Consider the following 12,500-nt stretch of genomic DNA (forward strand, 5'->3'; position numbering starts at 1 on the left):
ACGCGGAGCATTTGAAGAACTACTATCAGTAGTACGCCCAGAGTTTGGTTTATGCTTTTATTATTTGATTGTCTTTCAATAATAAATTTGATTTGAATAAAGAGTAATGCTAATTTAAGCATCGGAGTGTCCTCGGTCCTCCGAGGACCCCCTTTGACAATTACTCTTTGGTAGACAAGACAAGGAGAAAACCTTGGACAAAAACAATGAGCTACTTCGAGGTGAAAGGTGAGCAAAGGTTAATCTATTGAAAGATTCATATATCATGGTTGTAAATTATTCTGCAGGTTAAAGCTTAGTTTGTCAAGCGGGATTCAATGAAGAACCGGGTATATCACCCCCGGATATTTGAAAGAAGAAATGGGTATATCACCCCCATATATTTCAAAGAAGAACTGGATATGTCACCACCGAAGACAAGGAGAAAACCTTGGACAAAAACAAGAATAGGGAGACAACCCTCTAAAACAAGGACAAGGAGAAAACCTTGGGCAAAAACGAGGACAAGGAGAAAAGCTTGGGCAAAAACAAGAATAGGGAGACAACCCTCTAAAACGAGGACAAGGAGAAAACCTTGGGCAAAAACAATAATAGGGAGACAACCCTCTAAAACAAGGACAAGGAGACGACCTTGGGCAAAAACAAGAATAGGGAGACAACCCTCTAAAACAAGGACAAGGAGACGACCTTGGGCAAAAACAATTAACGGAAGACAACCCGGTAAAAAACAATGAATCACCCCAAGGCGAACGGGGAATAAAGGCATTTGTGAGAGAATTGGGCATGATCCCCGGGTGTCTCAAGGATATAATAGGCTTAACCCCCAGGCAAAGGAAAGAGTTGGGGGGTACTCGCGGCAACGGGGAGACAAGGAGAAAACCTTGGACAAAAAACAAGAAATCACCCCAAGGCGAACGGGGAACAAAGATATCTCGGAACTAGGACGGGTTTAACCCCGGGCAAAGGATAGAGCTGGGGGGTGCTCCCGGGAACTCAGGCGATGCCAAAGACAAAGCTGAGGAGCTCCAACTAACGAGCTCAAAGCACATTCACTAGGGAGACACGAGTCTCGGATAAGGTCAAACAACAAGCCGCCAGAAGGCTTTGACTAAATTCCCATTACCCAAGTACCTTGGCTAAGGGAATTGGGGGGTAACTGTTGGGAATAAATTCACACTACAAGCCCACCAAATTTTGAGCCCAATGGCCAAGGATAGGCCCATGAAGATATTAATTAAATAGCAAGGGCTATTTAATTAATTAATAGTCTTATATTCTAATTAGGATAATATTGGGATAAAGACGTTCTACTTATCTCTACAAGATGACTATTCAATATTATCTCTACATAATATCAGTTGAATGTTTATCTCTAGATGATAGCTGTTGAGTTCTATCTCAACTTTGGACTCTCAAATCAATTCAAATAAGAAGATCCAATCCAAGTCTACTTCATCTCTCCGAGCCTATAAATAGGCCCCGACACAAGGTACTAAAGAAGGCTAAAACATACTGAAATATTTTCACATATTATTGAGTTAGAAACTTTCTGACTTTGGCATCGGAGTGTCCCCGGTTCCCCGGGGACCCCTTGACAATATTATTTTTTGTAGTGATTTGGAGTGCACGACGACGTATTGAAGACCCCGAAGAAAGCGCATCCACCGTGTTGAAAACTGTTCTAACACCCATCATCCCCTAATTGTTTTTTATTCTCTTTTTCGTTTACCAAGCACTCTTACTTACCGAAACAAAAACACTTAAGGTAACACACAAAAAATTGATCACCTCAATCCTTGAGGCAATGGATGGAGACATAATCTTAAAAAACCAATTAAACATAAACAACACTAAAAATTTGTCTATGATATACCATGTGCTGAATTTAATAGACACAGACCGCTACATTACATATGGGTAAGGTAATTACACATATAGCCATACAAGTTCCTGTGACACTGCCAACTGACTTATACCCCTATATATGTCTGCCAAAGTATATAAATTTCAAAACCACTAAACAATGCTTCCATTCTGTCATTTAGGATTCCATGTACTGTGACGTTGGGGGGCTTGTTTTTGTCTTATCAGGACCTGCAAATTGGTTTTATATCAAATGTTTGCTGTGAGGATGAAGTTTTCCTTCAATCTTTCAGCCCAGTCTATTAAATTGGCATTTTTCCTTTGAGCCTGTAATTCTCACATGCATTTGAGAATCACATGTTCTAAGGACAAATATCAATTTAATATACTGAATTGGATGAAAACTTTGTTCAAGTTTTAATCAGCCAAAAGCCTGCTAATAGGAGTCCAAGAAAGCCCAACCAGAAAGAACATCATTATGACATAAAAATCCAATTTACCATAGTAAATTTTGTTTAAAGAAATTTTCTGAGGCATGCAACACAGTTGGGCAATCTCAAACTCTTTTAACAGGAGTCACCTAGGTCCTTGATACTTTTTTTTTTTTTGTGTGTTCAGAGGTTCTAACACAGATATGTAAATTAGAGGACTAAGATGTTCCACAAGATTAAGCAAAGATAGCTCAATGCAGAGGAGGATGTACCATAAACCCCACGGATCTCCACTTCTCGCCATTCTTGGACAAGGGCACAGCAGCAACACATCAAATGTGAGAGGAAATCATCAATAAACCCTCCCTATCAAAGGAAGAGATAATAAGGAGCACAATTCAGAGAAACCATAATACAATTGAAGAAGAAGACTAGTTAACATTATGTATCCCGTATAGACCTCAACTATGCATGAAAATGTTATCTAACAAAGGAACCTGCACTTACCCCCTCAAACAACTACACAATTTGCAATGCGCCCCACAAACCCCCTTTAGCACTAAAAAGGCACATGTTCATGAAAGTGATCTATCCTTAGCAATTTGCAACCAAGGTAATAGCATAAGAACCTTATTCTTATACAAGATGCAGGCGAATAGGAGGTGAGAGTTATCAAAGTGGGTTAATGCGTCTAATCATGGTGTAGCCACAAGAAAAGATACTGATCATGTAGTGGAAGAGAAAGTACCGTGATGTTCAACGTCTTGCGAAGCTTTCTTCTGACATTACAAGTATAGCAACAGCATGACAACACCAATGAATATGCCATCAATTCGTTACATGCCTCTGATGAAGCTGATGATCATAAAACCAAAAAATTTCTGTATAAGCTTTCAAACAAAACAAAAACCACAATTATTTCTATTTTATTTTTTTTTATCTTTTTTTCTATCATTGTACCAAATATATTGGTATTTTCGAGCACAGAGTGATTTTACATTATAATATAATGTCCTTTACTTTATTACTATCATTTTGTTCACCTTAATTTGAACTCATTAAATTCGGTAGTAGCTTTATTCACATAATGTCTCGCATAGAATCTCAACAATGTAGCAGTCTAGCCGAACATATATATGAGGAAATGAGGAAAATATTTGAAACATTGAGCAGTCATAGCCGAACATATATATTCAGCTACTGAAATGATAGAATCGTTTCTTGTGTCTGTAACTCCACAAGGCCCATTATGCGTGTGTGTGAGTGTGAGAGAGAGAGTGCATGGGTGTGTGCTTATGCCCGTATAAGCTTCCAATAAAGCATATCAAGACATAATAGCTCGAAACACTAGCCTAACTGCTGCTAGTTTCATTAAACCAGTGGTTAACATCATGATATAACACAGTAAAATACCGTAAGGCCTTGTTCATTGCTACTAAACAAGGCTCAGGCAACATCAAAATCCGGACTAAACAACCCGTTTTATAAACAATTAATATTAACTCACAGCTGGAAAAAGTGAAGAAATTTGTGGGCCTAACTCATCTCATAGAACCGGTTTTATAAGAGAAGGTTGTCCATTCCTTATAAATATGCCCAAGATCTTGTCCACATGTAATGTGAGACTATTTCTCAACACCCTCCCTCACGTGCAGGCATGTATTATTGGTCCTTGTCACGGGGTAAGTAGTGTGGATCCCCATTCGTCCTGTAGGCTCTGATACCATGAAGAAATTTGTGGGCCTAACTCATCTCATAAAACCAGCTCTATAAGAGAGGGTTACCCATTCCTTATAAATATGCCCAAGATCTTGTCCACAGGCAATGTGAAACTATTCCTCAACAAAAAGTTCACCCAATTGTTCCTTCCCAAATGATCTTGAGTTCTGAAAGAGAGGAAAACTATACCCTCTGCAGGGCGTTCAAAATATTAAATGTGATGCAAAGTTTCTTGCAGGGTCACAGTAATGGCAAAATTATGGTTTCATAACCCACCAACAGATCAACGCTAGAGAAAGAAAAAGGTTGTTTTTTAGTACCACAAGACTTAAAAGTATACCCAATAATATATGTAGCCAATCTGGCTACTTTTTAAAATGACACGAGTGAAAAATAAACCCTATATATTTCCACCTTGTTAAGACCTTGATAACTCGAATTAGCTTAAAATTTACACTATTGAAGTTTAAGAATTGACAGATACATGAACGCATGGATGCAGAAGCATTCCAAACTAGCCAATAATTCTAAGAAAATTTGATAAGTCAGAGTTAACTTACACATATGCCTGTCAGTTGCTACAGTTGCAATCTTTGAAAATGTCCCACAAGGAAATAAAAAGGTTTTTATACCTGCAAAGCAAATAAACCGCTTACAATACAAAGCAAAATTTTGGCAGGTACAGGTTAGTGCAGAGGCACATAAAAATTTAGTAGTATGAGAAAGCGTTATTAGATCAGATAATGTTGAACAACACCAAACCGAAACAGAAGACCACTTATGACACAACTCTATCTCACTCTAAGTATCAACCGAAGAAGAAGACTACTCTTGATAGAACTCTAGACTCTATCATGTATCAATCATGATACAACTCTACTTCTCATTTATCTTGTATTAGACAATTGTATACTAATAGGTTTCTATTAGGTGTTCTTGTAAACATAACTATCTTTATCATTATAAATACAACACACTGCCATACGGTTGGAGAAGGCAGAATTACATAGAAATCATTCTATCTTATAAGCGTTACCATTTCCGGAGTGAATGAGATAGTGTTATCATTCTACTAAAGGGTGTCTACGGATGCATTGGTTAGGTCAACCTCTCCATGACCATATTATTCTCTCTTATCATTTGAAGAATAAGGAAAAAGAAACTCAGGTATAATAACTGTCACCCTCTAATTCATTTTAAAACTTTGGAAAATATAACATTTTTTTAAAGTACTCAAATAGTTTCATCTAACAAGCTCATTTTATGAGCCATTATGGCAAAGGAAAAGTGGAAATCACTCTACTACAAAATATGCTAGAGCAAAGGAGAAAGGGGAATTTACCACAGATCATCCATATCATAAGTGCATGGATTGATAAACACAACTCGACTCAAGTAAGCCTTAATCCCAATTAAATTTGAGTCAGGTTAAGGACTTGGATTGATAAAACACAAATTTATAATTTTGACATTGTGAGAGAACTTACACAGACAAGGTTCTGAACAACAACCGAGTAGATCAGTATGCCATTCTTCATGCTGGTGTGAACCTCTAGTCGTTTTTCTGTGCAGGTAAATACAGCAGCATACATGATATAAGTATGTAAAAGGTCCTTTTGGAAAGTCTGTTCTAGATAGAAAACATAATATTATAAGATATTGAAAAAGCAGAATTGTTTGCATAGTGTTTGTCGCTCTGTGACAAAATCTGGTCGGGGGGAGTCTTTCAGTGTTCCTGGATCTGACAAGTGTGTAGCTTGAGATTTGCATAGGTATTGAAATCTTTAGTCAGACTTATACAGCATTGGAACTTATAATTTCAATGATGTCGACTGTATTCAACTTCATATACTTAAAAATCAGAAGAAAATAACCTTGAAGTTGTACGAGTGTCAATCTTCTGATGATAGCCTTCATCAGCTGAATGCTCTTTGTCACTGTTGGCATCTGAATAACTCCGCTCCAATTTTTTGTGACCTTTTTCAGGCAAACTTTTCTCTGGAAGGACATTTGCAGCAGCTTCGGTTACATCTAACAAACGCTGAATTACTTCACATTGACTCACGTCCAAGTGAGCTTGTGAACGTTGTAGTTCAAATTGAAGCTTTTCATTTTCCTTGTGCAGTGCTTCACAAAAAGGCAAGTTCGGGTAGGAACAAGAAAGAGTTTTCTTCAACACCATAGCATCATTACTTGAGGGGTCTGGTTTCAGGATCACATCCTGCACCTGTCTGTCCTCTTCGTCCAATGTGTATTCTCGTTGATCCATTTCAATAACTTCCAGTCTTTCCTATGGATTTCAGAAAACTATGTATAAATCTAAAGCAAGCTAAATTATTATATTAGCACAAGCACTAAGGATATTAACTGAATTTGTCAAACTCCACACAAAGATAGAACAGCATGCAGGTTCTGATCCAGTTGCAGGCAAAGTAAGAATAAACAGAGCTGCATGTAGTTACCAATTAAAATGCATGGGGCATTAGTCCGCCATATAGTCAGAGAATGTAACATGGCATAGGGGGACCAGAAAAAGTGGTCAGCTCAACCATATTGAACCGCATAACTCACTGAAGTTATCTATTACTCCAGTTATTTATCCACTGGCCACTGCTTCAGTTTCATTTCTATAGCTAGATTTTCATGGCAATACAAAACAACAAAGACTAAACCTTCAGAGACAGGATGCCAGGCCATTTACTATTTCACACATGGAGTTTGCTACCCATTCCTACTTGGTGTATCACCTAATACCCAGCCACATGATGCAGCTGCCTTCACCCAGCTCTTACAACTCATCAGCAATCTCGAGCAAGGAACCATTGACTAAGTTTTCTGTATGCCAGCCTTTTAAACTTCAATTAAAAGCACAAATTCAGGACTCCAATATTTCCACCACTAGCAATCAAGGTTTAGTGGCCAATCTGGAAAATTTATGCACATGATCAGCAAGCACAATATCACAAACTTCAGAGAATCTACCCCAACAACTAGTCCTTCCATTAGGAATGATTAAATGCAACGCATTCGCCCACATTTAACCAGTCTTTGTTACTTCAAAAATTGACACTCTAACTAAAACACCAAGTATGAGACTTCTAAAAAAAGCATTTGAGAATAAACTTCTAATACAACAACCCTTTTTAGAAAGAGTTAAAGATTTCGACAAATTCCAAGCTCTCCTCTTTGTTTTACTTCTTCTAGCAAATTTTACTCCTATCAACCATAACATTAATAGAAGAGAATAAAAAATTACAAAAAAAAAAAAAAAAGAAACAAGCACAAGAGTAGATTACCCTGACTCTCGCATTGTCCACAAGAGTAATCAATGGGACAAGCCGCAAGTATCTGTCGATCTCATTCTGGGCCTTACGGAATTGGTACACAATGTTCCACCCCATTGCCAATAGATACAGGTAACTCCGGTCCTGGCAGCTATTGACTAGAATGTAGGACCTTCTCAGCGCGTCCTCAAGCTGCTCCAAAGGCTCCCGGGTCTCCGGATACTTCTTGAGCTCCGAGATCTTGAGCTGCTCTAGCAAGTTCCCGATCAGCTTCAAGTGCTGGGCAAATTGCCTGCAATTCCTCTTGTGCATTCGCGCAGTGTTTGCGGCCTTCGCAATCATCCCAATCAGCTTCACCGCATCGAGCCCCGTGAGCTGGGCCACCGTTGCAAGCTCCCCAATATTGTCCCACGACGACATCTTCACCTCTCACCAACCTGTAAACCATTTCTATATCTCACAACAGGCATTTTCCAGTAATTTCATAAAATACAAGCTAAAAGAATTCCAACAATGTCAAAATTTTGGTGAAATTCACAGATTTTTAGCTTTTATATAGTGAATTTTTTAAGCCAGTGGCTTAAACTTTAATATAACGTTTTCTAAGCCATCTTCACTCTCAAGTCTAAACCAACCTGAAAATCATTCATATTATCTCCACAGCCCATAACTCCAATGCAATTTTCAATAGTTTCATAAAATTCTAGATAAACCAAAAACAAAATAAAAAACAAAAACAAAAATATTCATTTTTCGCTGATATTCAGAGATTTTTAGTGTTTCCTTTTCTTTACCGTTCTTTTCAGCCAATGGCTTAGACTTTGATAGAACTTTAAGATTTTAGCATTGCTGAACTGAAGGCACGGCAAAGCTGATTTTGTCGATGAATTGAATAGCAATTTGCTTTGTTTCAAGCTGGATCAAGAGCTCCTCGGCAGGATCTTCTCAAAAACGGCATTGTTGTTCAAGATCTTCAATCGTGAACAGACTAGAAGAGTCAGTTCCAACTGCCAACAAAATATTCAGCAGAACGAGATTAACGAAAAACCTGAAGATTGTCCATTACACTTCTTGACTCACTTTTCAACGCGACAGCCAAAAGCAAAAAAAGAATCAAAAAGCAAAAATAAAAACAAAAAAGAAGAAATAGAAGAAAAAAAATGGTTTCCTTAATCTCTTTTTTTGATGAGTAAATTGTTTGTTTATCTCTTAAACACTAAGAAACGAGAAAATAAATAACAATGAAATTAGAAAAAATAAATGAATATCGGAGCTCACCTTTCTTCGCCGGACCGTGAGAGTTTAACCGCTCTTCTAGCGAAAATAATAATAATAATAATAATAATAATAATAAAAATCAAACAAAATCGGTTGGAATTCAGAAGAAAGCTTCAGAATCACAATGCAGAAATGAGAAATTTACTACCAAAAAAGCTATGCTCATGAATTCTCTCTCACACACCTTGCTGCGCAGAACTTCCACCAATTCCAGAGCTCGCTTTTTCTTTTCTCCAGTGCGCGAGTGCTTCAGAGTTTAATATTTTAATTCACGAAAAAAAACGTCAAAATCCGTGAGGAAGCAGAGCATCGAATTCTGTGATTAGCAGGCATTGCTTTGCGCACACGACCTTCATCTTCTTCCTCCTCCTCCTCCCTCTCTCTCTCTCTCTCCCCTTATCGTCCACAGATTCGGCGTTATGTCCCTGCTGGCTTTGTTAGCAACTCTGTGTCTCTCTCTCACCCTCACACACACACACAGAGACCACACCAGACAAGGAAGGATTTAGTGCGGGCCAGAGCGCAAGCACTGAAAGGTCCCTACTGTGATAGTGAAATTACGAAGATGCCCTCGTTATTCACGGAGGATAATTGGATAAAGGCACAGTTCGGGAATTAGCTCTACAGGGTTGACTCACTCACTCGAAATTATTTAAGAGCGCCAGCTGGCAGGTGGTGTAATTGAAGCAGGTCAGCTTTCATAAAAGGTGAAAGGCACATGCATATCACATGCGGTCAATTGCCTTCCTTTTTCTTTTTTTTTCTTTTTTTCTGGGTTATGCGGTCAATTGCCTTCCTTTTTCTTTTTTTTCTTTTTTTCTGGGTTATGCGGTCAATTGCTTTCACAACATTCCTAGTATTTGAAGCAACTAAACTAGCCGGGATCGACGGCTGTTCTCTTTGCAGTTCTAGAGACAACATTTTTTAAATTAAAAACAAAACAAAAAATACGTTCAAAATACATTAACTAATAGACTCCTAGTATTCTAGTAGACTCTTTAATAGTTATGTCAGTTTTTTTTCTATATTGTTGTTAAAATATTAATTTAAATAATTAAATATATAATTTTTGTTTATATAATGAGATAAGTGATAATTTAATATGATTCGAAAGTAAAAGTTGATGAGGAGAATATTAGGAATTTTTTTTAGTGAGAGTTTGGATATTAATTTAAAAGATTATGTGACACTCAAGACTCAACATAAATAAACACAAATTGTGTACAATAAGGCTCGTAGGCATTTGATGAAAGGGTAAATGAAAACAGCACGCGGCAAGCGTGGCACGCCGCGTGCAAAAAAATTTTATTTTATTTTTAAAAAAAAAAATTTGCACTCCCACGTGCTGCCAATCACTGCCCTTGATGAAAAACAGGGGAAAATCATAAGTTAGAGTTTATAATTTTTGAAGTCTAAAGTGTTGTGTTCGGATGGAATTGGATCGCGTTCGAATGGGAAAGAATCTCCTTGTGGTACTTAATCGGAATGACCACAATTGAATTTGCTAAGTGTGTCGTTTGAGCAATATGGCATTTGCACGTGTCATTACGCGCATAAGTGATAAGTGAAGATCAACGACCCACATCTTTCACACATGCAAGTTATGTGATATTTAACACACATTTAATGTGGCCTAGCGCATAGCGTTCGAACGGACTAACTTTTTCAATCATGAATTGGTATTTTAGAACTTATATATTTTCTTCCATTTAAAAGAAATGAAGCCAGAGAGAAGGCTTGGAGAAGAGTACAAAGAGGATTAGACCTTGAAGGAATGAGTTTCAAAGAGATAAATGAAATTAGGGTTCATCTCCAAAAAGTATGCTGAAAACAATTGTTACATGCCAAGCAAGAAGGCATTCAACACGTTAGATTGTTTGGACCCAACTATAATGTATTAACTATTCACACCTGTGACAAATTTATAATGTGAAATTCAATATTTTCATACTCACTCGTATATATTCAATAATTGCATCATCATGAGTGAGTCAATAATCACATTGTTACAATCCCAATCAAATGATTTATTATTATTATTATTATTAATCTTAGAGGCGGTCTCCATTATTATTTGTGTGCTATGTGGGCTTACTTCCACCATGCACCTTTGGAGGGTAAAAGGATCCTCTCAATTTTAAAATCTCTCAATTTCCTCCATTTAGTGTATTTTGAAGGGTAATGTTGTCCAAAAGTTTTAATAATGGTATTGTTTGTGCTCTTAATGATTCTCATTAATACCCGCATTCGCACATTTATTCCTATTCTAAGGACTCTTATTTGTGGAACAAGATCCTTTTCATTTCAAATGAACTAGATAATACCCAGTTAGTTATAGTAAATGAGTATTTTTGTCTTTTCATTTTTTGAGGAGACAAAAATACGCATCCACTATAACTAAGTGCCAGTTCATTTGGAATAGAGAGATACTAATTTCTTATCCGTGCTTGTGTCATGAACCTTGGTCTCTTATTTTAAGGACCCTTGTCCATCTTGCACCTTTGTATGTACTCTATGGATCACTGTATGTGCCTAACCCATTATGTCGTACCACATTTCATACTAATTATGAAAATTAACATATTGAAGAATTTTTGTAGTGAGACTATAATATAATATATTAAGACATCACTCAACCTATAACTAAAGCCTATAAATTTAAACGATTTTATATTAATCACTTAAACTTGTTATATATTTTCAATATGACACTCAATATTTTCATGGTCACGGGTGTATGCTCAACATGTAATGAATGTTATAATTGATAGGTGGTTACGGAATATAATTATGATAATTTTTTAATAAAACCCATAACTCAACGAGTTAGGAATCATGAAATTAAATAGGGACTGAGAAAAGTGGTGGGTGTCTCTAAAGGTAAGAGGTTAATAGCGTCATTTAGAAACCAACTACAAACAGGCGCACGAATATTCTAGTTCAACATCCCTTCCCCGGCAACTACCACGTGGGCCCCACAAAGTACGACGATGTCAGAGGCTCACATGCTGTCCTAGACACGTGTCATCGACCTTTATGCAGCAGTGCCCGTCGGTCGCTCTCTCTAATTTCATATTTCCACGATATCCAATACCCTCATTATATTGAAAGATAAATGCAATGGGTTAATAAATTGCTCGTATTTATAAGTTTAGAATTAATTTATATAAGATTGTTGTAAGTTTATAAATCTAATTATTAATTTGTAAAATAAAATTTATTAAATATAAAAAAATATAAACTCCCAACATTTCTCATCTTACCAATAAAGAGTTTAAAAGCATTTCCTTTGTTACATCTTTTATTGATTATTTGATTGTATATAAAACTCTATTTATAAAGAAAAAGTATGAACATTACAAGTTTTTTATACTTTTACATTAATAACAATAAATTTATTCTATCATTTGTAACTTTGGTCTCTTAAATTCTTGTAATTCTTCAGTTATTGTAACTATTGTTGCAATATTGCTACTCCAATCAATTTTGTTGGTTTTGCCTTACTCAAAACATTAAAAATAAATAAAATAAATCTAAAAACCATCAGCAAACAGAACTTAAAACACATCTGATAATTTAAAACGTAAAATACTCACAAAAATTTAAAATTATTTTTACTAAGGGTTTATTTTTTTTTTTCAAACACAAACAAACAAAAATCACCGTATGAAGTTTAAAGGAACGGAGGCACGGAGCAGATAAGTCATATGCTAACCTAACATTCTTTCGCATCGTTTTTTTTTTTTTCTTTTGCTTTTTGACGAAGGCGTCGAAATGTACATACGTGTGATGACTTTCACCCATATCATAGTTTGGTTTTTTCTTCTTCTTCTCATTTCTGAATTTAGAAGCGACTCAAGACATTGGATGTTGTGTGTAAAGTGTTGTATTTCATGATATCAAATAAGACCTTTTTAAAAATAAA

The 12,500-nt window shown here is 36.5% G+C and overlaps 1 protein-coding gene across 4 annotated transcripts; it reads right to left on the reverse strand.

Annotated features, from left to right (window-relative positions):
* Positions 1 to 1,817: 1,817 nt before the first annotated feature.
* MCA1 (PLAC8 family protein) lies at positions 1,818 to 9,044 on the reverse strand. 4 transcript variants are annotated; one of them, XM_088518165.1, is made up of 10 exons: positions 8,760 to 9,044; positions 8,576 to 8,608; positions 8,092 to 8,304; positions 7,310 to 7,734; positions 5,888 to 6,303; positions 5,501 to 5,577; positions 4,574 to 4,645; positions 3,043 to 3,149; positions 2,567 to 2,660; positions 1,818 to 2,094 (listed from the first exon to the last, which is right to left on the reverse strand). In XM_088518165.1, the coding sequence occupies exons 4-10, from the start codon at positions 7,715 to 7,717 to the stop codon at positions 2,042 to 2,044; spliced, it is 1,227 nt and encodes a 408-aa protein (XP_088374291.1). In that variant the 5' UTR covers positions 7,718 to 7,734; positions 8,092 to 8,304; positions 8,576 to 8,608; positions 8,760 to 9,044; the 3' UTR covers positions 1,818 to 2,041. The 4 variants fall into 4 exon arrangements, with proteins under 4 accessions (XP_088374291.1, XP_059437284.1, XP_059437283.1 ...); XM_059581301.2 differs by having other exon boundaries at positions 8,576 to 8,611; XM_059581300.2 differs by lacking the exon at positions 8,576 to 8,608.
* Between the last annotated feature and the right edge of the window lie 3,456 nt (positions 9,045 to 12,500).

Source organism: Corylus avellana, chromosome 1 (assembly GCF_965113065.1).
Source record: "Corylus avellana chromosome 1, dhCorAvel1.hap1.2, whole genome shotgun sequence".
Lineage (NCBI taxonomy): Eukaryota > Viridiplantae > Streptophyta > Magnoliopsida > Fagales > Betulaceae > Corylus > Corylus avellana.

What these genes read in the sequence shown, in the direction of transcription:
- MCA1 (XM_059581302.2), bottom strand. Translation starts at nt 7,717, where the DNA reads ATGTCGTCGTGGGACAATATTGGGGAGCTTGCAACGGTGGCCCAGCTC. An exon ending in AGCAACTGACAGGCATATGT is followed by an intron (nt 3,150 to 4,573) that starts GTAAGTTAACTC and finishes TATGATCATCAG; the next exon opens with CTTCATCAGAGGCATGTAAC. An exon ending in GGAGATCCGTGGGGTTTATG is followed by an intron (nt 2,095 to 2,566) that starts GTACATCCTCCT and finishes ACCAATTTGCAG; the next exon opens with GTCCTGATAAGACAAAAACA.